The following is a 26,961-nucleotide window of genomic DNA, read 5'->3' as shown; positions in this document are numbered from 1 at the left end:
ATACCCCTTTCCCAATAGCACTTCCACATCCCTTAAATGTACTAATAAGTATCTTTTTAACAATATTTTGGTAGCTTCCAGATCTAGAGCAATGTCAACCTAGGCAAGCATGAATATTATCCTGATTTAAATTGCCAGAGTCTGGGATGGAAGGACTCCGGTGGGTGAGAGGGGCACCATATTGGGACAGATGCCTTTGCAATGGTTGGGAAGAGCTCCCCCGGTCCCTGCATGCTCATGAGAAACCACATCAGGAACTGGTTCTTCACTCACTGAGCCCAGGCAGGGAACAGAAGCCTAGTTTGAACCTGCAACTGAAATAAGACTACTGCATTTGAGCCTCTTCAGTGGATGAGATGACCAGGTTGTACCCTGAAGTGACCTTTTCTGTTGAATCAGATGATTACTTAGTAATCAGTCCTTAACTAAATTGCTAGCTGGAAAACCAATCTTTAAACTCAACAATTTAATACTTATTTGTGTACTCTTAGATATATATACTATGCTCATATAAAGACAAATATATAGGCCTGACCTGTGGTGGCACAGGGGATAAAGCGTTGACCTGGAACACTGAGGTCACCTGTTCGAATCCCCTGGTTTACCTGGTCAAGGCACATATGGGAGTTGATGCTCCCTGTTCCTCTCCCCTTCTCTCTCTCTCTCTCTCCCTCTCTCTCTCTCTCTCTCTCTGTCTCCCTTCCTCTCTCTCTCTCTCTCTCTCTCTCTCTCTAAAATGACAAAAATTTTAAAAAGAAAAATGACAGATATATTAGCTCTAGTTTAAGAAAAACTTAAACATTCCAGCAAAGAAAAAAAAAGTGTAATGATTTTACTCCTGGATCTGGTTTCTTAGTGAAATTGAAGCTAAATAAAGTGTTATGTTACTACACTGCTCACAAATATTAGGGGATTTTTCAAAATGAATAGGAAGTGGTAAAATATCCCCTAATTTTTGTTGAGCACTATATTTATGTTAAGTGACATACCTGATGTTTACTTATAATACCTCTCAACAGATTTCCCAAAAGGAAAAAAAGATGTCCTAAGTTTCTTCCCTTTCCTAAGTGACTAGGGACCACACAAGTCCCTTTAAAACTCAATGATCTCACTACTGAATGCTCTAATCACCTGCTAAAACCAGCAGACACAGTGCTATCAGCAAGCCAGCCAAAGAGGAAACCCCAGCACAGTTACGAACAGGCTGCATCTCTCGGCAGTTAGCCCCTCTGTGTCCCTGATAACAATGACAAGAGAACTTTTTTGCCATCACTGCCAGGTCTCTAGCGGATGCTCGTCCTGTCACGTCAAATTCTCCATCTTCAGAGGCCTCTATGTGGTAACTTGCAGGATTCAAGTGCAGGTAATCCGGAGCATTCCACACCTTCCTCATGCATCTCCCGTTGTCCCTGCACAGGTGATGGCTACACAGCTCCGCGGCTCTGGTCACATTGACTATGTAGCTCCCTAAATCGGAGCTCACGAACTGCTTCACCTTCATACAGTTGTCCTATACGTATAGAAACAGATGACTTTTAGTGTTGTTGGTTTTCTTTCTGGTACTGATAAGGTTAAAGCATTCTATATCTCCAAAACATTAGCTCTTTGGACGTGATTGAAACCTTACAGCTTGGTTCTAGTTGGTGAACTCAGGCACAGGCACGATGCCACAAGGGACCCAAAAAGGCGAGAGGTCAAAGGGATAGGATATAGAGACCATGTTACAGTGGAGCCAAGCAACTGAACTTGTAAATGGGCCCCACACTCAGCATATGTGACCTTGCCTTCTTTTGGTTCACTTTCTTTTTTCCTCCTCTAGTTCACAAGTTAATGAGTATTTAAAAAAAAAAAGAAAGAAAAAAAAAAAGCACAGACCTCAATTAGAAACCATGCCAGAACCACTGTTCCTCTGCCACCTTTCAGGTCTGTGGTACCTTTTGTGGTTGTGTCAGAACCTGAATCATCATATTCTACCAATTTATTGTTGACCATCAACATATAGTGTTCTGTTTTTTTCTGTTGGTTATGCTCAAATATCAATTGCCCTGGGTTTTCATTGTCTGTACCCAATTCAAATAGAGGAAGGCCTGGAAGGCTGACAGGGTCGTGTGTGTGTGTGTGTGTGTGTGTGTGTGTGTGTGTGTGTGTGTGTGTGTGTGTGCCTGCGTGTGTGTTGTTCCTATTATGTGTTCTAAATAGAGGCCGCCAGTTGGTGTAGTCAGCTTCTTGATCAAGCTCTTCTCATGAGCTACATGGGCTGGAGGGGAAATGTTACAACTGGAAAGACAGGAATTAGTTCTCTTAGTTTCTACCTAATTCTCATATGTGAACAGAGGGGACTTTTAACCTTATATTGTCTCAAATTGTTTCACAAACACTATCTTGGTTGCAACAAATTGAGGCTGTGAAATTCTAAGATCATGAACTTGCAAAATAATTCAATTTAACAAAAAATGTTGAGGACATGAGTTAAGGCAAACTATATTTACACTATAGAGATATAAAAAAAATCTGGAATACAGAAGACATTGTCATTTATGTGGATTAGGAAAAACTAGGAAGATTTCTTGGAGTAAATAGTACCTGAGCTGTGAAAAATTTGAAGAGACATATAAATCTTACTTTAAATGCAATTAGTTTTCAGTTAATTTCTCTGTAGGGGAAAAATAAGTTAATTGGTAAGATTGAAAAGTTATCATCTTTTTCTATTTCTAAAAGTATGATGTAACTCGTTTTACATAGTGGTTGAATGAAAGAGCTCCAGAGAATAACTATGGTTAATGCCAGCTCCACCACTAATTAGCATACCTAGCTGTTACCCTGGTTAAATTTCTTTTGTTTCCTCAGCTGCGAATAAGGATAGCAGTCCCCACCTACCTCATAAAGGCTATTATGTCAAGTTAGCAAGCAAATTCAATACAAAAAACACTTAGCACAATTCTAGCATAGAATAAATAACTCAACAAATGTATTTTTTTATTACTATCTCAATAAAAGTTAATATTTATTGAGCTCCTCCTAAGTAACAGGCACTTATTTGGAGTTTTTTTTTTCTAAAACTGGTTTACTGTGGAAGCCTCAAGACCTCTGACTATGAGCTCCATGGGAAAACAGCAAAATCTTCACACAATATTAATTGAACCTTCAAGGTACTGTCTTACCTTAGATGAAGTTAAATCCATGCCTCCCCAGATAACAATGCCTGCGGCCCCCAAGGCAGCACTTTCTCCAATGATTCTAATCAGATCTTCCTAGATTGAAGAGAGTAGAGTTCATTAGTCACTTTAATATAAAACAGCATGCCAGAAATCAAGATTAGAGGCCAAGTTCAATCCAATAGGATGAAATTATTTTTTTACTTTCTTCAAATAACGAAAATGTTGAATGACCCAAGGCTCAGAAATTACACTCTATCATCATATGGAAAAACCTATTAAAATTTTTTAAAGAAACACTTTCATTTAGCCAAATGAGATATTATTTTGAAGACCATTAGCCTGTAAATAGCCACCAAAATTCATTTAATCGAAGTTGACTGGGGGCATATACACAAATCTGTATGTGTGTATGTGTATATATATATATATATATATATATATATATATATATATATATATATATATATATACACACACACACACACACACACACACACACACACATTATAGAATCCAGAATATATAATATATATATTATAGAATCCAGAATCCAAGAGTTTTCTTTCTCCAAATGTGAGGATCAGCTCCCATTCCTCTTAGTACTTTTTCATTTTGCAATAGTCCCCTGAGAACTTCGACTCTGCAGGGACTCAGAGGGTTATTTGTCATTTGGATTTTAAATGACCAGGCAAAGGAACACAGTGTTAAGGACTTGCAGGCTCTGATTTGGTGTTGCCCTTGTAGTTGGTCCCTGGAATTATTTGTGTTTCATTTCAAAGTACCTGACTTATGACTTATCAAGTCATGATAAGGCTGCCAAGATTTTTGTCAATATGGTTAAGATAGATGAAATAATGTTAAGATAGGTGAATTTCAGCAGGAGGCATTTGGTTCTGTAACCCTAAAAGATGATCGTTTTAATGTTTAATGATGAACATGGATCAAGGTCATTTCAGAGGGAAATTAAGAGTAGAATATATGCAATCAGTTTCCTAAGTTAATTTTCTACAGGCCCTGGCTGGTTGGCTCAGTGGTAGAGCATCAGCTCAGCATGTGGATGTCCTGGGTTCGATTCTCAATCAGGACACACAGGAGAAGTGACAATCTGCTTCTCCACCACCCCTTCTTCTCTCTTTATCTCTCTCTTCCTCTCCCGCAGCCATGACTCTGTTGGAAAAAGTTGGCCCCAGCTGCTAAGGATACCTCCATGGCCTCCCCTCAGGCACTAAAACAGCTCGGTTGCCAATAAATGGAGCAACAGCACCAGATGGGCAGAGCATTGCCCAATAGGGGGCTTGCCAGGTGGATCCTGGTTGGAGTGCATATGGGAGTCTGTTTCTCTGCCTCCCTATTTCTCCTTAAGAAAAAAATGTTTTAAATAAATAAATATTTTTTAAAAATTAATTCATTTTAAAACATTCCTACAGTAGGTTTCCTAAATGAGTTTGTGAAATTATAATATATTTATCCATTGTTTTGGATATTAAGCATTCATCTTTTACTCTAAGGATGAGTTTCCATCAGTTATATGCTAGAAAAAATAATCAGGTGATTTGGCAGCAAATAAAAGCAGAACTTCAAACTGTATTTTACCTGGGACATTTTATATTAGTATCAGTACTTGAGAGATAAAGCTTCTTATCTGACACGTTTATAGTCCACACAAATCAGTGGTTTTGCAACCTCAATTTTTAAAGTCTTACTTTCTGGACAATTTTCTGGAAGTTTTCAAAAAGGGAAGAAATATTGGTTTAAACTAATTTCCTGTTTAGGCTCATATCTATTTTCACCATTCTCAATGACCATAGTGTCTGTTGAATGGGTCAGAGCTAACATGCCTTGTAATTTTTTTCTTGCTGGCTAGACATAGTTATTTTTCTTGATGGGCAGATGGCTTATACTGGGTGAAAGGAACTCCTATGAATAGGCACTTAGTAATGTGCTAGTAAGATGTAGGAGTAATGGAAGGGTTTTATGATTAGGTCTGTTTTTAGTGAGACTTTATCTCTAGACTGTGAATGAACTTCACAAATGTGTCACAGTTGTTTTCCCCCCTCTTAGATCGAACAGGCTGGCTACATGGGGCTAGAGTTTGGTATTCCCCTTCCTCTAAGTGGAAGGCTAAAGTCAGCTGACGTTGAGTATTTTCCTTCCCCAGGTCTGTTAGACTTAGGTAACACCTCAGGTGGTTTAGCTCTGTTAATGGTTTCTCCTGAGAGTACACTCTGTTAAGAAAAGAAAGTTTGGAATATTCAAAGCATTTCCATTTCTCCTCTGCCTGCCAGATGCGTGAGAGGTTTTTCTCTGATTTCCATGGCGAGAATGTGATGAGCTCCTGGAGGTAAAACTCACATAAGTGTACCTCCCTGACCCCTACCCCTGGCTGAATCCCGTAGAGCAGGGATAGTCAACCTTTTTATACCTACCGCCCACTGTTGTATCTCTATTAGTAGTAAAATTTTCTAATCACCCACCAGTTCCACAGTAATGGTGATTTATAAGGTAGGGAAGTAACTTTACTTTATAAAATTTATAAAGCAGAGTTACAAGAAGTTAAAGCATATAATAATTACTTGCCAAGTGATTTATGTTGGATTTTTGCTAAGTTTGGCAGAATAAATCTTTATAAAACAACTTACTATAGTTAAATCTATCTTTTTATTTGTACTTTGGTTGCTCTGCTACCACCTACCATGAAAGCTGGAATGCCCGCTAGTGGGCAGTAGGGACCAGGTTGACTACCACTGCCCTAGAGGTTTTTTTTGTTTGTTTGTTTTTGTTGTTGTTGTTGTTTTATGCCCTAGAGTTTTTGATCTTGCAAACCAGTCCACACTGAGCCTCCAGCAATTACCAATTACAGTTCAGGTTTCCCCAAGCCATCCAGCTGTGGTGCCTACAGAAGTTTCTGCTCAAAGGTTTTGATCTGGTAAGTTGTATTTCTCTGTATCCACCTGTCTGTTTCTCCAGTTTTCTGGGCAGCAACCTGCCCTGTGTCCTCATATCTCTTTAACTCTAAGAAGAGTTGATTTTTCAGTTTGTTTCACTTTATATTTAAAATGAAGGGGTAACTTGCAAGCTTCTTACATGCTGAAATAGAAACCAGAAACCTCCTGTGAACTTTTTTGGGTTATGGCATTGTCATTAGGGGAGGAAGGAGGCACAGCCTTTACATTTTGTATTTATATGTTACTGACCCATATTCAGCAAGGAAGCTACAGATGTTTGTCATGAAAGCCACACCTTGTGAGGTTAATGTTAAGAGGAATGTTAGTTTCTTCCCCAAAAAACAAGAGCAATACTCGGGGGAGTCACAGGCAAGGTGCCTCTGTGAGTAGATTGGTACCGCTTTAAAACCACGTGTATGATGCCACCTGAAAGGAGAAATAAAGAATATACAAAGGATATAATAGCAGCAAATCTTCCAGGTCCTGTCTGCTATGGGACTGCCTTACCCTAACTGTGATCCTTGACTCAAATCAGGTTTTGGAAGTAGAGCATATAGGCACCCAGAGGACTCATTCTCCACACTTGAGTTTCAGTCCCTCGTGAGCCACAGTGCATGTGAATATTAAGGTACCCACTGTGGGGAGCTGCAGCATTACTAATAAGCTTTCTTTGTGTGTTACCAGAAGGAATATCAATTCATTACAGGGGAAAACAGCTTGAAATCTACAGTCAAGAGAACTTGTTATATTATTTTTTAAAGCAGACATACATTCTATCTAGAATGTACTTATATGTAAATAGTGGAGGCAATCTTCTGTGTGACATTGGGTGTAATTACCCCATATTATTCCCCCAAGCTGTGGCTGCGGACAGAGATTCCATTCTTAGATATGCCCCTCCCAGATTTAAGGCTTTAGTGCCTGATAAAAAGCAATAGATTTACCACATATATTTCTCTAGTGTTTCAATTTTTCACATATATATTTTCTCATTTGACTTTCCTAATACTTTTGCTATGTAGGTAGGGCAAGTAATAATATCCCATTTTGTAGATTAAGACAATAAGCTACTGAGGTCAAGAAAGATGAAGAGATTTGCTGCTTGCTGGTAAATTCTTTTTCTAATCCCAACTGCGTGTAGGTATACACACACGTGCACACCCTTTGTAAAATGTAGATATCTTTGGGAAAATCAGAAATGGAAGTCATTACTAGTCATCTATGGGTTTATATAAATAAACAACAGGTTTCTAAAAATTTGTGGGCAGTTGTTTATGGAGGATAGAGTAAAATGGCAGTTAAACTAATGGCTTAAAACATTTGAAAATGCCTTGCCATCCAGAAAGTTTTCAGAATGACACTTTGGGACAGCCAAAGAAAACTGCTTCTAGAATAAGAGCCTAACTGTTGTTTCTCCTTTCTTTCAAGAGAACGAATGCATTTCTGAGGCTGCAGCTACTCAGGAAGTAGCTTACCGTAGGTCGGAATAACATGCAGAATGTACCAGTCGTCTAAAATAACCTCGTTGAAATGAACACTTTGTCCCTTAAAGTTTATTGTTTCTTCCAAAAGTAACTTTATTATCACTAGAGACAGAAACTTACTTAAACAAGAGATAGAAAAAGAAAGTAAGTTTTATAGAAGAAGGTGGTATTTAACTTTCAATCCCAGAGTCAAGACTATTTTGTAAAGATTTCAATAATTGTTTTAAACCTTCCAGATAGTACTGATTTCCTATCATTCTCTTCCATTTGTTGCTCATTTTTCTAGGTAATACAAATATCAGCTCACAATAGAGTTTTGTGGGGTTTTTGACTCATGTCATTTACAGTGTCAAAAGCATCACATTTACTAAATCCTCATACATTTGGGTCATGTCCCCCTCTAGGAGTAAGTTCTACTTTCTGTGTGCTTCATAGATAACTTACTGGTTCTGTTAGAGCCCTCACTTGAGTGTTTTCTGAGCTCTGCCTTTGGATGCCTAACACTTAGAATGTCTTTATACATTTAAAGCATGTTGGAGAATTGAAACTTGCCATTGTACACAAAGAAGAAATGTGATAAACCCAAAGTAACCAATAATATCTTAAATCATCACTGTGTCACCCTGGCCAAGTAACGCATTTGGTTAGAGCATCATCCTGATACACCAAAGTTGTGGGTCTGATCCCTGGTCAGGGCTCAAACAAGAATCAAGCAATGACTGCATAAATAAGTGGAACAACAAACCAACATTTCTCTTTTTTCCTTCCCCTTACTCTGTTTCTAAAATCAATCAATAAATAAAATTATTTAAAGAAAAACAAAAAACACTATTGTGTCTCAAATGTATCATTTAAGTTTTTATCTCCAGAATTTTCCACTTAAGTGACTGGGGTAGCAAAGGGAGAAAAAGGGAGGGAAAATTGAGCTGAAAGTTTATCTATTTAAAAGTTAATCTCATGGTTTGTGTGAGATCTTTGGCTACATATGTGAATTAAGTAAAATAAACAGGATAGAACCATTTGTTAAGTTTTAAGCCAGGGTTTCAAACCCATCTACTAGTGATGAATGTATTATTCAATTTTAGAAACAGATACAACTCTTACCAACTTTCCATGAGCTGTGGTCATAGAGTCTAGAATAAACCAGATGGCTAAATCTATAAATTCATTGATTTTTAGCAGATTTGCTATACCTTTAAATTAAAAAAAAAAAAGTTTAATTGTGGTTAAAAACACATCTACATAAAATTTGCTATCTAAGCTATACAGTTCAGGACTGTGAAGTACATTTATTGTTGTGCCTGCTTTATACCTTTTATCAAAGCTGGTATTATACATTAAAAAATAAAACACTTTTCTTTTCTCTTGATATTTTACAGCTGAGGCCAGAAAGACTAATGTTTTCCACTGCACTTCTGTACTTGTGAGCAAACTACCTCATCTTTACATGTCTTTTCTGGTCTTTCAGCCTATCTACACCAGCTGTTTCAATAAACTTTTATTTTGTTTAGATTTTATTGATTGATTTCTAGAGAAAGGAGAGAGAGAGAGAGAGAGAGAGAAAGAGAGAGAGAGAGAGAGAGAGAGAGAGAGAGAAAGGTGGGGGAGAGGAGTGGGAAGGAACTTGTAGTTGCTTTTCACATGTGCCTTGACTAGGCAAGCCCACCCCTCGAACCCGGGACCTCAGCATCCCAGGTTGACATTTTATCTACTGCACTGCCACCGGTCAGGCCCCATAACATTTCATGAGGCCAATTGTAAGGGAGCACAAAGTGGGGGAGCAGGAGGTACTAGTAGTTACTGATACTATACTTGACCTTCTCCTTCCTTACTTCGTCCCTTAAAAGAATAAAAATAAATATGATAAAGTTTATTTTGCTTAAGTGAAAATGTAAGCAGATGCCTAGTCAAAGAAGGAATTATGCTCCTTTCTGACACCACTAATCAGAAATTCTTTAAAGAATATAATTGTCAAAGAAATGTCTCTTTCAGAGGTAGGGAGGAAATCCCATCTTTGGCGAGGAGTGTCTTACCTTGGAAAGAAAAAATAAAGGATCGTCTCTGTAGCCCAGCCTTGTGTAGACGAATACAGGCAGAGCATAGTTGTGCGATGTCATGGCGGAGATCCTCAGGGCTTCACGCACCCGAAATTGTGAGAAGTGCAAAATGTCTTCACCATTGCCAACGGGTTTCCTGACGACGATAGAAGGGTATAAAGCTCTGCTGCTGTTCCAGAGCCACGAAAGCTCATTGTTCCTCAAAACTTCCCTTTCTGGGCACGATCCAGTGTAGTTTGAGACATTAACATTATAATTGTGGCAATCAGGATATAAGTAATAACCCCAAAGACCTTTGGGTCTGCTCTTAATTCCCAATTCAATGGTTTTCTTCATGAAAGCTTTCGCACTTTTTTCAAAGGCTGCTTTAGCTAAACTTTCAATGTCGGCAGCTGATGGATTCTTCACCTTCTCAGAAATAAGCTCTCTTGACTTCTGTCTGTAGATATCTTTTTTGCTCCAGTTCCGGGACCACTGAGGTCGCCAGTGTTCCCAGTCTATAACAGCAAGCCCACTAAAATCTTTAGCAGGGATATAATAATTAATATCTTGAAGAGCTTTTTTTAGATGTTCTTTCAAACTTGCGTTCTGGGGGAGACCCCCATTAACAGGCACCTCCTGTGGTGTATACCATGGGTAGTATCCCAATCTGTTGACATAAAATATAGTGACGTTTTGTCCCCTGGCTTTGGCAAGTGGGCTTCCGATCAGCTGAAACATATTCAGGTTTAGTCTTGTATTATATTTTATCCCACAGGTAGCCATTGGAGCGTTCCAAGCAGCTATAAAAGGTTTCCTTTGATAGATTGGAAGTCGGGAAGGTTTGAGAGAAGAGGTAGACTTCAGAAAGAAAACTATGAGCAGCCATGATGTGAGATGTCCCGGTTGCACACCAAACTTTAATTGTCCTTTAGAAAATAGTTTCATGATAAGACAAAAAATTTTATCTTCTGCCCTTATGCACTCTAGAAGACCTGTGGAGAGATTTTCTATTAGTGGTAATTCTAAGGAAAAAGTATCAAATATTAGATGAATATTATTATGGTTGTTACATATTAATATTTTTAAAGTATATTTTATTTAAAGGTCTTAAAGAAGCCTGTATGTAAATTAAGATATAGAGGTAACCTAGGTTCTGTGCAAGGACAAGCAGTGCAATTCAGCAAACATTCACAAAGATTCAGACCCTGTGTTCAGAACATGAAATAAATAAAATGTGGTCCCTGCATTCAAAAAAGCTCATGATCAAAAAAGATGTAAAATAATAACCATTGTCATTTTGGAAAACTCATCAAATCCTAGGCACTGTGTTTAAGTACTTTGTACACATTTACCTCATTCAATACTGTAATAACTTGTTATTATTTCATTAAATAAGCCTAAAGGTCCAGCTGCTTTCCCAGCCAGCCTTGGAGCTAGGTGCTGACATGTGACTGTGGCCAGTTAGATGCATCCTAGTCTAGGCTTTGAATTGAAGTCTTAGGAATCAGAGTCTGAAAGGCTGTGGTGTCAGTGGTGACAGAAAGGCTAGTGTCCTTGTTGTTCATGTTAAATGGCAACGTTGTGCTCAAGTCATAGCACTTTTCTGCACAAGTCGGCGAGGCTTTGTTATGGTTGCTTAAAACCAGGAACTCTGATTCACAGAGGTTCTTTTGCTGGAATCTGTGGCTTTTGAGTATTTTCTGTAGCAAAGCTGATCACTTGTTATGTTGCATGTTATATGTAATTATCATTTTATACCACCAGGTGTCACCAGCCAAACTTTACACATTCTCAGGTCTAGGATACTAAGGTAAACAAAAATTTTAAATAATTTATGGCCCTGGCTCATGGGCTCAGTGGTAGAGTGTCAGCCTGGCATGTGGATGTCCCAGGTTTGATTCCTGGTCAGGACACACAATAGAAGCAAACATCTGCTTCTCCACCCCTCCCTTTCCCCTTCTTTCTCTCTTTCTTGCTCTCTCTCTCTCTCTCTCTCTCTCTCTCATTCACTTTCCCCACCTCCCTCTCTAGCAGCCATGTTTCAATTGGTTCAATAGCATTGGCCCAGGGAGCTGAGGATGCCTCCATGGAGCCTCCACCTCAGGTGCTAAAAATAGCTCAGTTGTGAGCATGGCCCCAGATGGGCAGAGCATTACTTCATTTGAATTTAGCCTCAGTCCTTATAGGAATTGCTTGGAAACTCACAAATCACTCCCATCTCTTTGTGAAAGCATGTATATTTTACCAAGGTACAAAATTTGAGCAAGGTTAGATGCACAGGCACTAACTCCATACTGTTTGTAATGAAGAAAGAGCAAATAACTATGTTGCATTTCTGGTCAAAGCAGAAGATTAGAAATTTCTATCTCATTTACAAATATAAAATTCCTTTCACTTAGAAATTCTGCTTCTATGTTATTTAGTGAAGCATTGCCTATAATCACTAAGATTGGAAATAAATGTTCATTATTAAGGGAATGGTTAAATAAACCATGAACTTCTACACATGGTATACTAGGCAGCTGTAACAAAGAATGAGATTGTCCCTATATTGATATGAATCTTCACCAGATATATTCTTTAACATATATTTTTATATATGTGTCTATACATATGCTTAAAACTTTTGAAAGCAAGATGTGTACAGAATGCAGCCATTATTTTTCTGAAACGAGGATATATACACATATCTGTAATTTGTGTATTGAGAAACGTCTCAAGAATTAATTGCATTGCTTGCCTTCAGGGAGGAGAGTAGGGGCTGAGGGAGAAAAATGGGTAGAAGCTGGGCCAGATTCTTTTGAAAGCCAAGTTCTGTTGGGATTTTGTACAATGTCAACATGGAAACTGTTTAAAACTATTGCTTTAATTAAAAAACTCATACAGTTCTTTAGACATAAAAGAAGATACAAATTGATTCTGACTATGAGAAATCAAGCATAGCTTCCTAAAAAAAGTAGGATCTTTGAATTTTACTACAAAAATCATTTTTTATAATGTTCTTTGAGGAAATAGTATGCTTTTCTGCAACCTGGTAAGAAAAAGTCCTTTTCAGCAACTAAGAAGGGCCTTTTGTGTGTGTGTGTAGTTGAAGTAAACACCACCAGCCAGAGTTTTAAGTTACCACTGTTTTCTGACACATGAATATTAAAACCTAAATATAAGTTGGTTAATTATCTATGGTAAAGGAAAACTAACTGTGGCTAATGATTTAATATATTCAGTAGGAACACAGAAGGTAGACTTGAATAAAGTGACTAGTATTATTCTGCATCACAAAATGCAGTGCACAACAGCAATACATTACTTATTACGAGAAAACTATGCTGTAGAATGCCAGGCTTTCTCTGATTGTAAACAATGCCAAACTGTAGTTATAACAATAAAATTATTTGAAGGGATTGGATATGAAAAGATACTTTGGTTATTATTTCTTATTTCCTTGACTCTCTATTAGTTTTGGTGATTTATCCAACCTAGTTTTAAATAACTCTGGAAGCTGAATTTTACCTGTTCAACTTCAGACCATTTTTTCTTAAATTTTCTTAAGCACTTCAATTCCATTATATTTTTTTCAATTATATTTTTTGATGAAGATTACCTTCTGACCTCTTTTTTTAAATTCTTCAATGCATATGACACTATTTTGATTTGTTTTTATTCTTCCTCACACTTTCTTCTTATAAGTCCTATTTAACCTGACCAGGTGGTGGTGCAGTAGATAGAGCATCAACCTGGGACACTGAGGACCCAAGTTCAAAACCCTGAGATCACGGGTTTCAGCATGGGATCATAGACATGACCCCATGGTCGCTGGTTTGAAGCCCAAGGTCACTGGCTTCAGCAAGGGGTCACTGGCTTAGTTGGAACCCCCTGGTCATGTATGAGAAGCAATCAGTGACGAACTAAAGTGCCGTAACTATGAGTTGATGCTTATCTCTCTCCCTTCTTGCCTCTCTCTCTCCCTCTCTCTCTCAAAAAAATAATCCTCTTATTGCTTTCTTTAGTTCTGTTTAATTACCGTGGTGTGTTTACAACATAAAATAAGAAAATTTTAGTGCAATACAACAGAAGCCAGTATGGAAGAGAAGTTAAAATCTTAGACCCTAGGACCAGTTACCATTATCAACACACTAGAAAGTTTTCATTGTCTCATCTATTCAGTTTTTATTTTTATTGTTTTAATTTGCCTTTCCAGGGGGAGAGGGGAGTGTGATGAGGGTATGATAATAAATAATGTTAGTAGTTGTATATTCAAGTATAGTACTATCGTCTATTCTCTTCCTATGAGCTGAAGTCCAGCTTTTGAAAGTTATACTTATGAACTGGAACTTAAATTCTAATTTTAAAATTTTAAACTATGAGATGAAGTCCTTCCCACTACTCCTCTCTCTCTCTCTCTCTCTCTCTCTCTCTCTCTCTATCTATCTATCTCTCTCTCTCCACATTTGTCGTCTTCCAGCTTTTCACACAGGACAGATTTCCTAACCAAGTCTCTAAATCAATTTGCTCTCTGGACAGCCTACCACTACGCTCTGACCTCTTGGTATTTAGTTGATTCATACCTGAGTTCACAGTGCGCTTTGGCATTACAACTAATGTGTCCTACCTAAAATATCCCTGTCTAGCTTCAGTAAACTTGACTGTAAGCTGACAAACTCGTCAAAATTAAGCAATCTGAAAAGATTGTGGCACGTGAAGTAGGAGCTGTTGAAATTATGTTTGTATGTATTTCTCTTCACTTCTTAGCTTAGAATCTGTGAACCTGACCAGCTGTCAGGGGGCCACATGGCAGACTTGACGAGCTCAGTGACTGAACGTAACCACACAGGATGGTCTGATCAAATTCCTAACAGGGTGGACCATGGCAGGTAGTCACATCCCAGGCCAATATCTTTCTTAGCAAGGGTCAATCTTCACTTAAACAAGCCCTGTCCATTGTTCATATGCATCTAGGATAACATACCTTTGAAATGTCAGAGTAATTTTCTTTTCCTACCCATCAAAGCACAACCTCGGCCACCAGAGCGCAGAACTCTCATTGTTATCTTGTTCCCCACATACTATCTCTATGGGCTGTAAATGTTAATTGTGAACTATCTCAGACGCCCAAAGCGAGAGAAGTTTGTGTTTCTCCATGTTGCCTTTTATCCAATTTTAGACATTTTTCCCCTTTGCTTTCTCCCGCCCCCTTAATCTTCCACCAATGGGCTTCACGTAACCAGCCTTAAATTTTCTCCTTTGATTGCAGTATATAAAACAAGCTGCAAAAATGACATTCTCCAGAGCATTCTTCAATTTATTGAGATTTTGCTTCCTGGTGTGTCCTCAAAATTTAGGCTCAAGTAAACTCATAAAACTTTGTATAGGGTAATCTTTCCACAAGAGATCTTATACAATTAGCTACATAAATTTGTCTTCTTCTAACCCACAAGGTTGGCTGAATAATGAAGTGCTTGATGTTGCAACTGACTATGCCAATTAGACTAATCCCCCACCACATTTTAATAAAAAAATAATATGTATTGGCCCTGGCCGGTTTGCTCAGTGGTCGAGCATCGGCCTGGCATGCAGGAGTCCCGGCCGGGTTCGATTCCCGGCCAGGGCACACAGGAGAGGCACCCATCTGCTTCTCCACACCTCCCCCTCTTCTTCCTCTCTGTCTCTCTCTTCACTTCCCTCAGCCAGGGCTCCATTGGAGCAAAGTGGGCCCAGGCGCTGAAGATGGCTCTATGGCCTCTGCCTCAGGCACTAGAATGGCTCTGGTCGCAACAGAGCAATGCCCCAGATGGGCAGAGCATCACCCCCTGGTGGGCATGCCGGGTGGATCCCAGTCGGGTGCATGTGGGAGTCTGTCTGACTGCCTCCCTGTTTCCAACTTCAGAAAAATACAAAAAAAAAATAAAATAAAAAAAATAATATGTATTATTGTGCAGCCAAGTGAATTATGCTTTGTTATAATAAAATGTTGAAATACCAAATATAGTAGCTAACTAATCATTACTGTGCATGCATTTCAAAAAGATTATTAAAAAACTTGCTATCTATATTGATTGCCCATTCACACAATATAAGAACTGTGTTGCACTGGTTATTAGTAAAGAAACTTGAGTTTCTACAATAGTTATAGTAACATATACTGACCATAAATGTGAAGTAAATATCTATTCATACAAAGACTTTTAATTCCTTAAAAATAAATTCATTTGTTCGAGACCATTAATTGCAAAAAATTTAATTATATAAACCATATAATGTGAAAATATTTTGAAATAGATCTTAATTTTTAAATATAACCTAAGGAGGGTCTTTTCATATTATACAACAAAAGTTTGTTGTATGTTATAATATTATAAACAAAAGTTTAGAAATATTCCAATCACAGTTTCAGGGTAGACTAAAGATGCAATAAGTTTATTCTGGAATGTCTATGATAATATTAGAGCAAGTGTGGCTTTAGATAAGAGCCAACTATTGAACTGCTCAATATAACACATCAGAGAAACAGTGTTCCTTGAAGAATGAGAATTGTTGGTTATTTTTTCAAATATACTTGACATGAGATTTGTTCATTTGGCTCTGTTATAAACATTGGACCTATGCTTAGATGAAAAAGATAACTAGAGATTATTTATGATAAAAATTCACAGCACCTGGAATTCTACTACATGTAGAAAAGTTCAAGGAATGTGCTAAACTAAGTAGACCAAGGTTTCAACACACAAGTAATTATAGAAGATGATGTAAGTGTAAACATAACCGTAACTACTAAATTTTCTAAAGGCTTTTCCAAGAAAGAATCATGTTTACGTTGTTACAAAAATATGGTATATGGTATGATTCTCAAAAAAAAAAGAAAATGAAGAATATGAACCCTGAATCTCTATACATGAATTTTTATAACGTGTTATGTTTTAACTTTCTCTATTTAACATCTTTTCAACTGTTTGCTTGTGACTCTACTTAAATGTTAAGAATCTATTAACATTTCAACAGGAAATCATCTTTCCATCATCAAACTGAATTTTAATTTATAAACAAGGATGAAATAAGTCATATACTAAACTTCCTTATATATATTATGTACAATAACATAATATATATACTGGTATGTAAGTTAAGTATCTCAATTAACAAAGGTTCTAGATTAAAATTAGTTACTCAAGAGCTGGCAATAAAGGAGTTAGTGATACCAACTTTTATTGCCTAAACTATCTTATTCAATATATAATTTTTTAAATCTTTCAATTTAGCTTTGATATATGCAGCCACTAAAGTAGAAAGATTTTTTCTCCATCATTAATGAAATTTCTCAACTTTAAGATTTTTCTCTCTCCAATGGATTAAATTATTTAAGATTTATGTTTTTCATTTTGTTTGGTAATTTTATTTCTTTTCTGGAAAATATAAATCTGTCTATTTGTATCTATGAGTACAGATTCTCTTTTCAATTACTAAAAAGTTTTTTTGTCTCTAAATATTCAGTATTTTTGTTGGCATTTGGAAAGAAAATATAAAATATATTTTTATGATCAAAAAGATATCCATTTCCCAAAGGGATCCATGTTTCTTAAAATTTTCAATTCTATGTTTTTAAAGATTTTATTTATCCATTTTTATTGGAGAGAGAGAGAGAGAGAGAGGAAAAAGATAGAGAGAACAGGGGGAGGAGCAAAGCATCAACTCCCATATGTGCCTTGACCAGGCAAGCCCAGGGTTTTGAAGCGGCAACCTCAGCATTCCAGGTCGACGCTTTATCCACTGCACCACCACAGGTCAGGCCTAAAATTTTCAATTCTTATTCCAAATAACAGTCCTCTAATACTGCTCATTATGGTAGGAATAAAAACTATGGATCACATCTTTTAAAAAGACAATTAAAGATTATGCAAAAATAAAATCATTATCACATAAAAACATACACTTATACCCTAAAGAAAATTATTAATGTCTATAAAGTTAGCTTGTGGAATTCTTCACAACTATAAATTTTATAATAACTATGTTATAAAAAATATTAAGGTGTGTTCCTTTGTGAAGTCATATGTTTCTATAGCTGATTTATAGTTCATTTTCTAAACTGTTTCATTGAATACATTATGATGCTCTTGCAAGTTAAAGTTAAGTGTTAGGTTATGATAACATACTGCAATGACTACAAAAAGATTTTTTTTTAGAGAAATTGTTCATGTTGAGGAGAGATAGGTAGTCTTGAATAGGCATTAAAGTGAGACTTATTTTCAAATACAGACTTCTACTAAATAAAAAATATAACTGAAATTTAACATAACTATCCATAACAAATATATATGTTTTCGAGGATGCTAAGTTCATAAAAGCAAGTTCACATCTTGAATGTATTGTATTTGAAAAGTTAATAAAGTGAGGCTCAAGAAGATATTGGAGTATTCCAAGAAATTTAACAAAATTAGTTGTTATTTTTTTTTCTTATGCCAGCTAACAAAGCATATTTTTAAAACCAGTCCTTAAAACTTTTCAAACAGAACAAAAAGTACATTTTACCTTTGCTTTTGTTTGCTGCTAGTCCTTTAGTCACCTGATGCAAAGCAGAGGGTGAGTGGCCAAGGATGCCTTGTGGTGGTTCAGAGAAACATGTGATTACAGGGGTGACTCAGCCCTCCAAGTTACACTGGAGGCTTGCATTAAATCTCTTTATAACTAACGTCAGGCTTTCTTAAAAGTATATTGGTATAAGTGACCATTGCTTTCTGAAAATACCCAATTTAAATTCACTGACTTAAGACAGAAGAAAGTTTTGATTAAGACTTCACTTGAAATATTGAGAGGTAAAGAAAATGGTATATTCAAAAGATTTCCTGATTAAAGAGAAAAAAATGGGGTCAAGTGCTTTTTGTACTATAATATAGATTATTTTTTAAAAAATAGGTTCTAATGTGCTGTCCTCAATAATAATAGAATAATTAGCTCGTCATGGGCCACTAGCTACCATCCTGAATAAATACAGTAATGTACCAGAACTAATGGTTCAGGATGATGAACTGAAATGTGGGTTTACTGCACCATCTTCAGTGCACATCCTTAGAACATAATTTAAAGCTGAAAGCAATGGGGACACTATTCAAAGCTGAAAACAGATGGAATGGAATCAGAAACTTTTAAACAGTAGAAACTTGCTCCAGAGGTATGAACTGTCCTCTCTATTCAAATGAGTGACCTTAATCAGCACAGAGACAGCAGACCCAAAATAAATAAATAAATGCAAGTGCGTGAACGACCAAATATCATTGGTCACTGGGGAACAAAATTTTTGTTGCATCCACAAAAACACTTGTTCTTACCTAATTCAAGAGCGCAGATCTCAAATCTGACATTAGTTTTTCTCTGTAAGCTACAGTTTTATTGCAATTCAAGATTTTAAGTTTTCATCTTATAGTAAAATTTTCAACATTTAGTTTAACATAATGAAATAGAATGTCTTCTTGGGCATCATCTTTGTGAAAATATAATAACTTATGTAATGCAGTAAATACACTAATACACCAGAAGATATGATTGCATCAGAATTTGTCTACAATTTTGAAATAGAACATATTAAAACACTTATTTTAATCATAAAATTTGCACAAAACTTATTTAAATTCTATTCAGGCAAAAATTTGCGTTTGTAGCTCTTGCATTTGTGTACTGGTTGAGGACAATCTTGTTTGATGCTCCAGCAGTAGTCTGCTCATCACTAAGAGCTTCAAGATTTTCAGGAAACTTATCAAGGTGACTGTTTAGGAAGTGTGTGTATATATATATAGTGTATGTATATATATATATATATATATATATACACTATATATATATATATATATATATATTTTTTAGAGAGTTAGAGAGAGGGATAGACAGGGACAGACAGACAGGAACGGAGAGAGATGAGAAGCATCGATCATCAGTTTTTTGTTGCGAGACCTTAGTTGTTCATTGATTGCTTTCTCATATGTGCCTTGACTATGGGCCTTCAGCAGACCGAGTAACCCCTTGCTTGAGCCAGCGACCTTGGGTCCAAGTTGGTGAGCTTTTGCTCAAACCAGGTGAACCCGTGCTCAACCTGGTGACCTCGGGGTCTTAAACCTGGGTCCTCTACATCCCAGTCCAATGCTCTATCCACTGCACCACTGCCTGGTCAGGCCAGGAAATGTATCTTAATGCTCATGTTACATCCAATGTTGTGGAAAGCCAACAGCATCCTTTGGACAAGAAGTTCATAGTTTTCTGCTTTTTTGTTGCCAAGGAAGTTCTTTGTAACTGCCACAAAAGACTGACATGCTGCTTTCTCTTCCTTATTCATCTCCCTCACAAATTCTTCATCATGTATGAGGGTTTGAATTTTAGGTTTATCGAATACACCGGCTTCTATCTTCTTGAAAAACAGGCAGGAAAAGCAGAAATAATATGTTGAAAGCATTCACTTTCTCTATTCAAAGCCTGAACAAACTGCTTCATTAAGCCAAGTTTGATGTGGGGGAAGAATGATCCTGTCTTGATTAACTACAGGTTCATTCACAATATTTTGCTTCCCTAATTCCAGAGCTTCACATTTCAATCACTCCTTCTGTGTCCAGTGTTTCTCCCGAGCTTGGCTATCCCACAAATACAGAAAGCAAAAATACTTCATGAAACCTCTCTGTTGTCCTAGAAGGAAATTTACCATTTTAAGATCCACACAAATGATCCAGTTATGCTCCTCATACTTCAGAAAGTTGAGGACAATTTTTATGTCATTATAATCTTGTCGCAGATGAGTTGAATAACCAATTGGAACCTCTGCATAAACATTACCATTGTGTAGGAGGACACATTTCAGACTCCATTTAGAGCTGTCAAGAAATAGCCACCATTCTGTTGGACTGTAAGTGGTAACACCCAGCTGGCTGAGAAGACTACTGATATCATGACAGTAAACAAAGTGTTTGTCTTTGGAAAAAAGTCCACAAAAATTTGTTCATGCTTCCTGAAATGGGATACTTTAGTTGACCAGTGAAGTACATTCTTTTCTTGAAGCCTGGAGGCTAATAACTCAGCTGCTCTCTTTGATAGGCCCAAATCTCTTACTAAGTCATTCAATTTGGGTTGGCTAAACTGCTGAGGGGTTAATGACTGCTTGGCATCAGAAGAAGACCCTTTAGATTCTACAACCATTTCTTTATGCATCTTATCAAAATACACTTGATCACCATGTTTACTTTCTTCATCCTTAGAAGAAATAAAATCATTGAAAACTGAAAACGGGAGTTTCTCAGATTGTGGGATAGGTCATATTTCTAAAGGAATATTAGGATATGTGATCATATGCCTTTTTTTTCTTTTTTCTTTTTTGCCGATGCCCTTTGTATGGATCAGACAGAAATAAAAGTCACTGTTGTGGTCCTTAGGTTTATGCCAAACCATGGGAATACCAAAAGGCATTCCTTTTGTATTTTCCTTTTGTCCAGTCATGAAGCATTTCCTCACAATTATGACACACAATATGAGGAGCCCAATTCTTGTCTTGATTGCCAAGGGGAACTTGAAAATAGGCATATATGCACGTGTCACAAATGATGAAATATTTCACTTTTGACGTTGAAGTGTATAACAGCAACATATAATATATAACAGAAAGAGTCAGGACTATTCTTACATTTACACCTACTCGAAGAAGCCATGATTCAATCTTAAAACAAAATAAGAGGGTGTTGTTATCAGATAATAATTTTTTACATTTAAAAAAACTACAATTATGTAAAAGTGATGTTTGTAAAACATTGACTGCCTTGTGGTTATGTTCAATCTAAGAGTTGTTGCCCTTTAACTCTAATTTATGCCATTAACTATAACAAAAAGAAATTAAAATTGCATAAAAACTAGAGCATGCACCAAAAAACGGATTTCAGATTTGGAATCAGCGATGCTGATACATATAGAAACAGTTATAAAACTGTCTCATGCAACAGAATGTGAAAAAAATTGTTCCCTAGTGTAATCATAGTCTGTTCTAAATCATTAACTTTAGCATTAATGGTACTATCTATATGTCGTTGAGAAGTCCACAGTTGTTCAGAATCTTCATGCCATTTTTGCACCAAGTCCACAGTGTGTATGCTTGGTTGTAATGCAACTCCAGATACAAAAGCCATGGTGGTTACAGCAATTAGTTCCATAATGATGGTGATGATCAGTCCAACAGTCTCTTGGTTCGCTTCAAAGGCTTAATAAGATGTTGCAGCAGCATCATGGGAGGGGAATCTTGCCCCATCTGATGCGTCTGCGCTGGAATCTAGACTCTTGTTCAGGCTCTTAAAATATATAGACTTTGACTATTTTCAATAAAACGAATAGAAGAGTTAATACATGTATAAAAAGCACACTTATTGCAAGTTATTGAATAATTTTCAGTTGTCAATTTGGTTTCACCTATAATAAACATATAAGGCAATCTAACACAAGCAGATATGAAATATGTCTCATTCTTCTTAAAGGTTAACATAGTATTATTAGAAGAATAATCTCTCCAGATTTCTCCTTTCCATGCTGACATATGTTTAAGTGCCATGGCTACTGTCCACAAATGATATTGCATAGGGCCAATTTTTTAAAAAATATTTTTTATTTATTCATTTTAGAGAGAGAGAGAGACAGACAGACAGACAGAAAGGAGGAGCAGGAAGCAGCAACTCCCATATGTGCCTTGACCAGGCAAGCCCAGGGTTTCAAACTGGCGACCTCAGTGTTTCCAGGTCGACACTTTATCCACTGCGCCACCACAGGTCAGGCCATAGGGCCAAATTTTATACGTGGAGTTTGAGGTGACATTCCTCCTCCATGCCATATGATAGTATAATTACCTTGACCATCAGCTATAATTGAACCATTGTTTTTATGCCGCCTTAGATCAGCATCCTGACCTTTTATTTGGCAGAACCATGCGGGCTCCAATCTATGATGTTTCCATAAGGAAATATTAAGTAAAACCTGAGCAGTTTATCCTCTGCAGTTTTTCCAATGTACCTATTCACTTAGCTGATTAACAATTGCAGTTTGATAGAGTGGTAAATCAGGTGGAGGTTCCAGATCACGTACAGATCCTTGTAATTTAAATCCATATCCTTGTAATAAAAGCAAATGTTTCTTTCCTTCTCCTTTATTTAAAAAATTTAAAGTAAATAAAGTTTTATGTAGCATAATTCTAAGAGATAATCTCCTTCCTTCTCCCCCCTTTTGTTTAAGTAACACATTTTTTAAAGAGTGATTACTGTGCTCAATAATCTCTTGTCCTTATGGAAGTAATGTAAATTTAGTAAGAATAGTTAGTTCTGCTTATTGTTATAGACACAACAGCTAACATTGCTAGAAGCAGTGTCAAGGATGTTTTTGAAGTGTTAGTCTTAATTAAAATATTTTTTGCCTCCTGGGTAAGTTTTTTTTAGTTGTCAAATCTTCCTTTCTTCTATTTCTGACTCATGCTGAGGCTTCAATCTTCTAGAAGGTATCTACTGAGCTCCCGTATCTGTGGATATAAGAGCAAATCCTCACCCCTACATTTTGCCTACATTGCTATTGTAAATTAGCAAACTGTCCATCTAAAAAGTACATCTTGTATAATATTAACAAAAGGGTTAGCATTAGCATTCTGATTAGCTTGAATACAAGCCTGATTTTCCTACTAAGTCATAAATTTTAACTATTTCACTTTTGAAAGAACAGTCCAAGCCAACATCTCTAAATTTTTAAGATAAAACATTCAGAGTCCATGAAGGAGGATAGCAGTTCCTGTGTATAAGGAAAGTTAGTTTTATACTGGGAGCAAGCTGTTTTTAACTCTTTAAGAGTTTTGACAGAAATTTGGTCATAGTGAGTATAAAAAACTCCTTGTCAGAAAGTTTAGACTGTAATTTAAAAAGTCACTCCTTGAATTGTTTAGAAAATAAATGTTTTTCTTTATTAGAAGCTAAACTCCCTCTTTCCTTGGGACCTCCTTTTACAGGATATGGCCTGACAATCAGCCAACTGCCTGAAGTAGCTTGAAATAGATTCTTGAAATGACTTAATTTTGCTTAATTTTTATTTTACTTATCTGAGCATATATTTACACACAAACAAGATAATTTTTAGTATAGAAACACAAATATAACATATAACTTGATTAATCCTAATACTTGAATTACTATTTGACTTCAAACTTTGAATACACCTTACAATGTATTAACCAAATTAGCAAGTCTTAAGGATCCATATTCTATTCAATTTAAATTTAAATGAGCACTCCTTACAATTTCTAATTTTTAAAACAAAAAATATATGAATGAAACTATTTTTTTAATATAAGGGCCAACATTTCTAAATTTTGCATGCAAGAACTTAATTCAGGCCTTAAAATCACATTTTAGACAACATCAAACAAAAACTAAGCAGAAATTAGAATCAGATAAACCAGACCAAATAAACCAGAGAAAAAACCCGGGATTTCAGAGTACAATCAGACTAGAAAGATGCCTGCCTGATTTTAATCAGAATATTTTTGGACAGAGACTAAGGATGGATGAGACTAACCAAAATCTCCTGAGAGGAAAATAAAACTTGGTGGCCACTAAGAGATTTTGTAATCAGATCCATTAGGAATCACCCATCTAAATTTCCAGGCAAAGAACAAGAAAGAAACAAAATGATAGCTCAGAGGATCATAGCTAAAACATTAAAGAAAATCAGTAAACATTCTCCATTTTCCTGGTTTTTTCTTCATTACAAAGACTGGAGAATTTTAAGGACTTTATGATTCTTCTATATGTCCTAATTCTAATTGAGTTTGTACCAATTGATGTAATGCTTCAAGCTTCTCTCCTTTTAACAGTTACTGCTCAACCTATATCAATATCAGACTTTACCTGATGAGCTGGAAGCCATGAGAATTCAGAATCAGACTGTAATGGCTGCAAAACTAAAGAAATTAAATTACAAAGAGACCAAACAGAAAGAATAGTGTCTCCTTGTGGATGATCATGATGTAAAGCTCTCATTACTTGGTTCCAGGTTTTCAAACTTAAAGCAGCTGAAAACCAGCCACTGGTTTCCTTGTGGCTGAAACCAGTAACAATGCTTCTTTATATTTTTAATTAATAACTTAATATTTTTACTATTTACAATTACACCATGACCCTCTATTAATGTTTGCAGTAGTTTCACATGTTTTGGGGTCTTCATTAAGGAATTGGCATGAGAATTCCCCATCACTCTGCCTCCCAAAGGATTTGCTTACCTACAAAGTAGTCTTATATCCCCTTTGGTCTGATGGTCCCGAGACTGCAACCTCTGACCTCTTCAAGCCCCTGTGAGTAGGATTGAGCCCCACGTTGGGCGCCAGATGTTATGAATTTCTTCACAGTTTGGACTCGCAAGGCAAAAGATACACCAGATTCTATATACACTGGGCAGAGGGCTGAAACTCTTAGGTGGAATCAGCCCCGAGAAACAGGGCCTCTGCATATTTATTGAGTTCCAAAAACCATAGCTCGGCAATTAAAACTAGAAAGTTACATAAGCCATTTTTTCCATCTGTTTCATCCCCAACCCTGCACGTCTACTGTTTCTTTTCATGAACAAGGACACAAAAAGAGTCAGAGTCTCAGAGCTTATCAATCACAAAGTTCATCTGGTTCTTGCAGGCATTTTTCCAAGAATCCTGCATACATGCACTTGAATAACCCAGTCCAGTGTCTCTCCATGGCAAACACATTCCAAGATCTCCTGTCCCCAATTTACCCTTGCTCTGCAGTTAACTGCCATTTACACTGGTTCAGAGTCATCTCCTACAGCTGGGAGGCTGAGAGACAGATTCTCATATGTGCCCCATCCTGGATCCACCTGGCAAACCCCCTACATGACAATGCTCTGCTCATCTGGAGCCGCTGCTCCATTGCTCAGCAACCAAGATATTTCAATACCTGAGGTGAGGCCATGGACCCATCCTCAACACCTAGGGTCAACTTTCTCGGACCATTGGAGTCATGGTTCATGCAGAAGCAAGAGTGGGGGAGAGATGGAGAAGCAGATAGTTGCTTCTACTGGGTACCCTGACCAGGAATCAAACCTGGGATTTCCATGTGCCAGGCTGACACTCTACCAGAGTCAACCAGCCAAGGCAACCCACTTTTCTCCAGAAGTTTCTGCTCAATTATTTTTTAAGTGACCTTCACTAAAACTCTTAGTTCAAATATAGTTAATTAACTACCTGATTTCCCACTGCCCCCACTCTTTCTTCTGAGTCAGCCACATGACATGCTTGATGTCCTGGAACACAAGCCTGCTCTCACTTACAAGCTTTAGTATTTGCTTTTTTCTGTTTTAAGAATATTCTTTTCACATTGATTTGTGTCCTGGTCCTTCTGCCTTCAGGTTATCTCATCAGGGAGACCTTATTTTACAACCTTATATGAAATTTCCAGTGCTCTCTCCCCTACTTTCTAACCCCTTTACCCTGCTTTAGTATGCTCCACACCATTTGATTTATATGTTTTCTCTTTCTTTCTTTCTTTCTTTCTCTCTCTCTCTCTCTCTCTCTCTCTCTCCTTTCTTCTTTCTTTCTTTCTTTATTTCCTTTTTTTCTTTATCTGTTCATTTTCCCACAAAAAGTTAAGCTCCCCAAGAACAAACTTTGGTACATTCACTTTTTTATCCCTAGTGCCTAGCATAAGGTAAGCCCCATTAAATAATTGTTATGTCAACAAATGAGGTCGGTGATTATTTTTATATTAACTTCAAAATCAATAACTATTTTAGAAGTAGATTGAAGTTAAAAGGGAAAAATAACCAGCTTCTATTCTTTAGTATTTCAAAAAAAATTGACTTTATATTGTAGTGAGGGGGTAAAAGAATAATCAACAGAATTAAAGATTCTATTAAGGTCATGCTGAGAAAAACTGACCCATTAAAGTTAGCCATAGGAGCCTTATTCTTGCCTCTTCAAAGAACAAAGGAGCTTTGCTCACCAGACACTCCATGCCTGCCTCCATAGCAGTGACACACAAATCCATTCCTCATGTCCTTTACTGTCTTCAGTTTATTGGATGGAGACACAGTGAATCTGAAACTCTCATTTAGGGCATATTTATTCCTGCTGCTTTCCCATATATGCAGGTAGGAGGAGGATTCTGGTGTTTTTTAAATACATCTTCCATGTTACAAAGATGTTGACTGAAGAGTTTGGCTGTAGATGTCACATTAATAGCGTAATGGCCCAATAGCCCTTGGATGGATTTTTGCACAGACAAGGTCATCTGGAGTAAAAGAGAGATATATTCAGATTAGTATCAAAATGTGCTTTCATTATCCA

At 36.8% G+C, this 26,961-nt stretch overlaps 1 protein-coding gene across 1 annotated transcript; it reads right to left on the bottom strand.

Moving 5' to 3' along the window:
* Nucleotides 1–1,123: 1,123 nt before the first annotated feature.
* On the bottom strand, nt 1,124–10,571 carry HYAL4 (hyaluronidase 4). The gene is made up of 3 exons (XM_066364201.1): nt 9,621–10,571; nt 3,162–3,251; nt 1,124–1,510 (listed from the first exon to the last, which is right to left on the bottom strand). Exons 1-3 carry the CDS (start codon nt 10,569–10,571, stop codon nt 1,124–1,126), a joined length of 1,428 nt encoding a protein of 475 aa, XP_066220298.1.
* Between the last annotated feature and the right edge of the window lie 16,390 nt (nt 10,572–26,961).

Source organism: Saccopteryx leptura, chromosome 2, assembly GCF_036850995.1.
Source record: "Saccopteryx leptura isolate mSacLep1 chromosome 2, mSacLep1_pri_phased_curated, whole genome shotgun sequence".
Classification (NCBI taxonomy): Eukaryota; Metazoa; Chordata; class Mammalia; order Chiroptera; family Emballonuridae; genus Saccopteryx; species Saccopteryx leptura.
The sequence above is the reverse complement of the archived record's forward strand: the minus strand, read 5'-3'. Positions and strand labels throughout refer to the sequence as shown.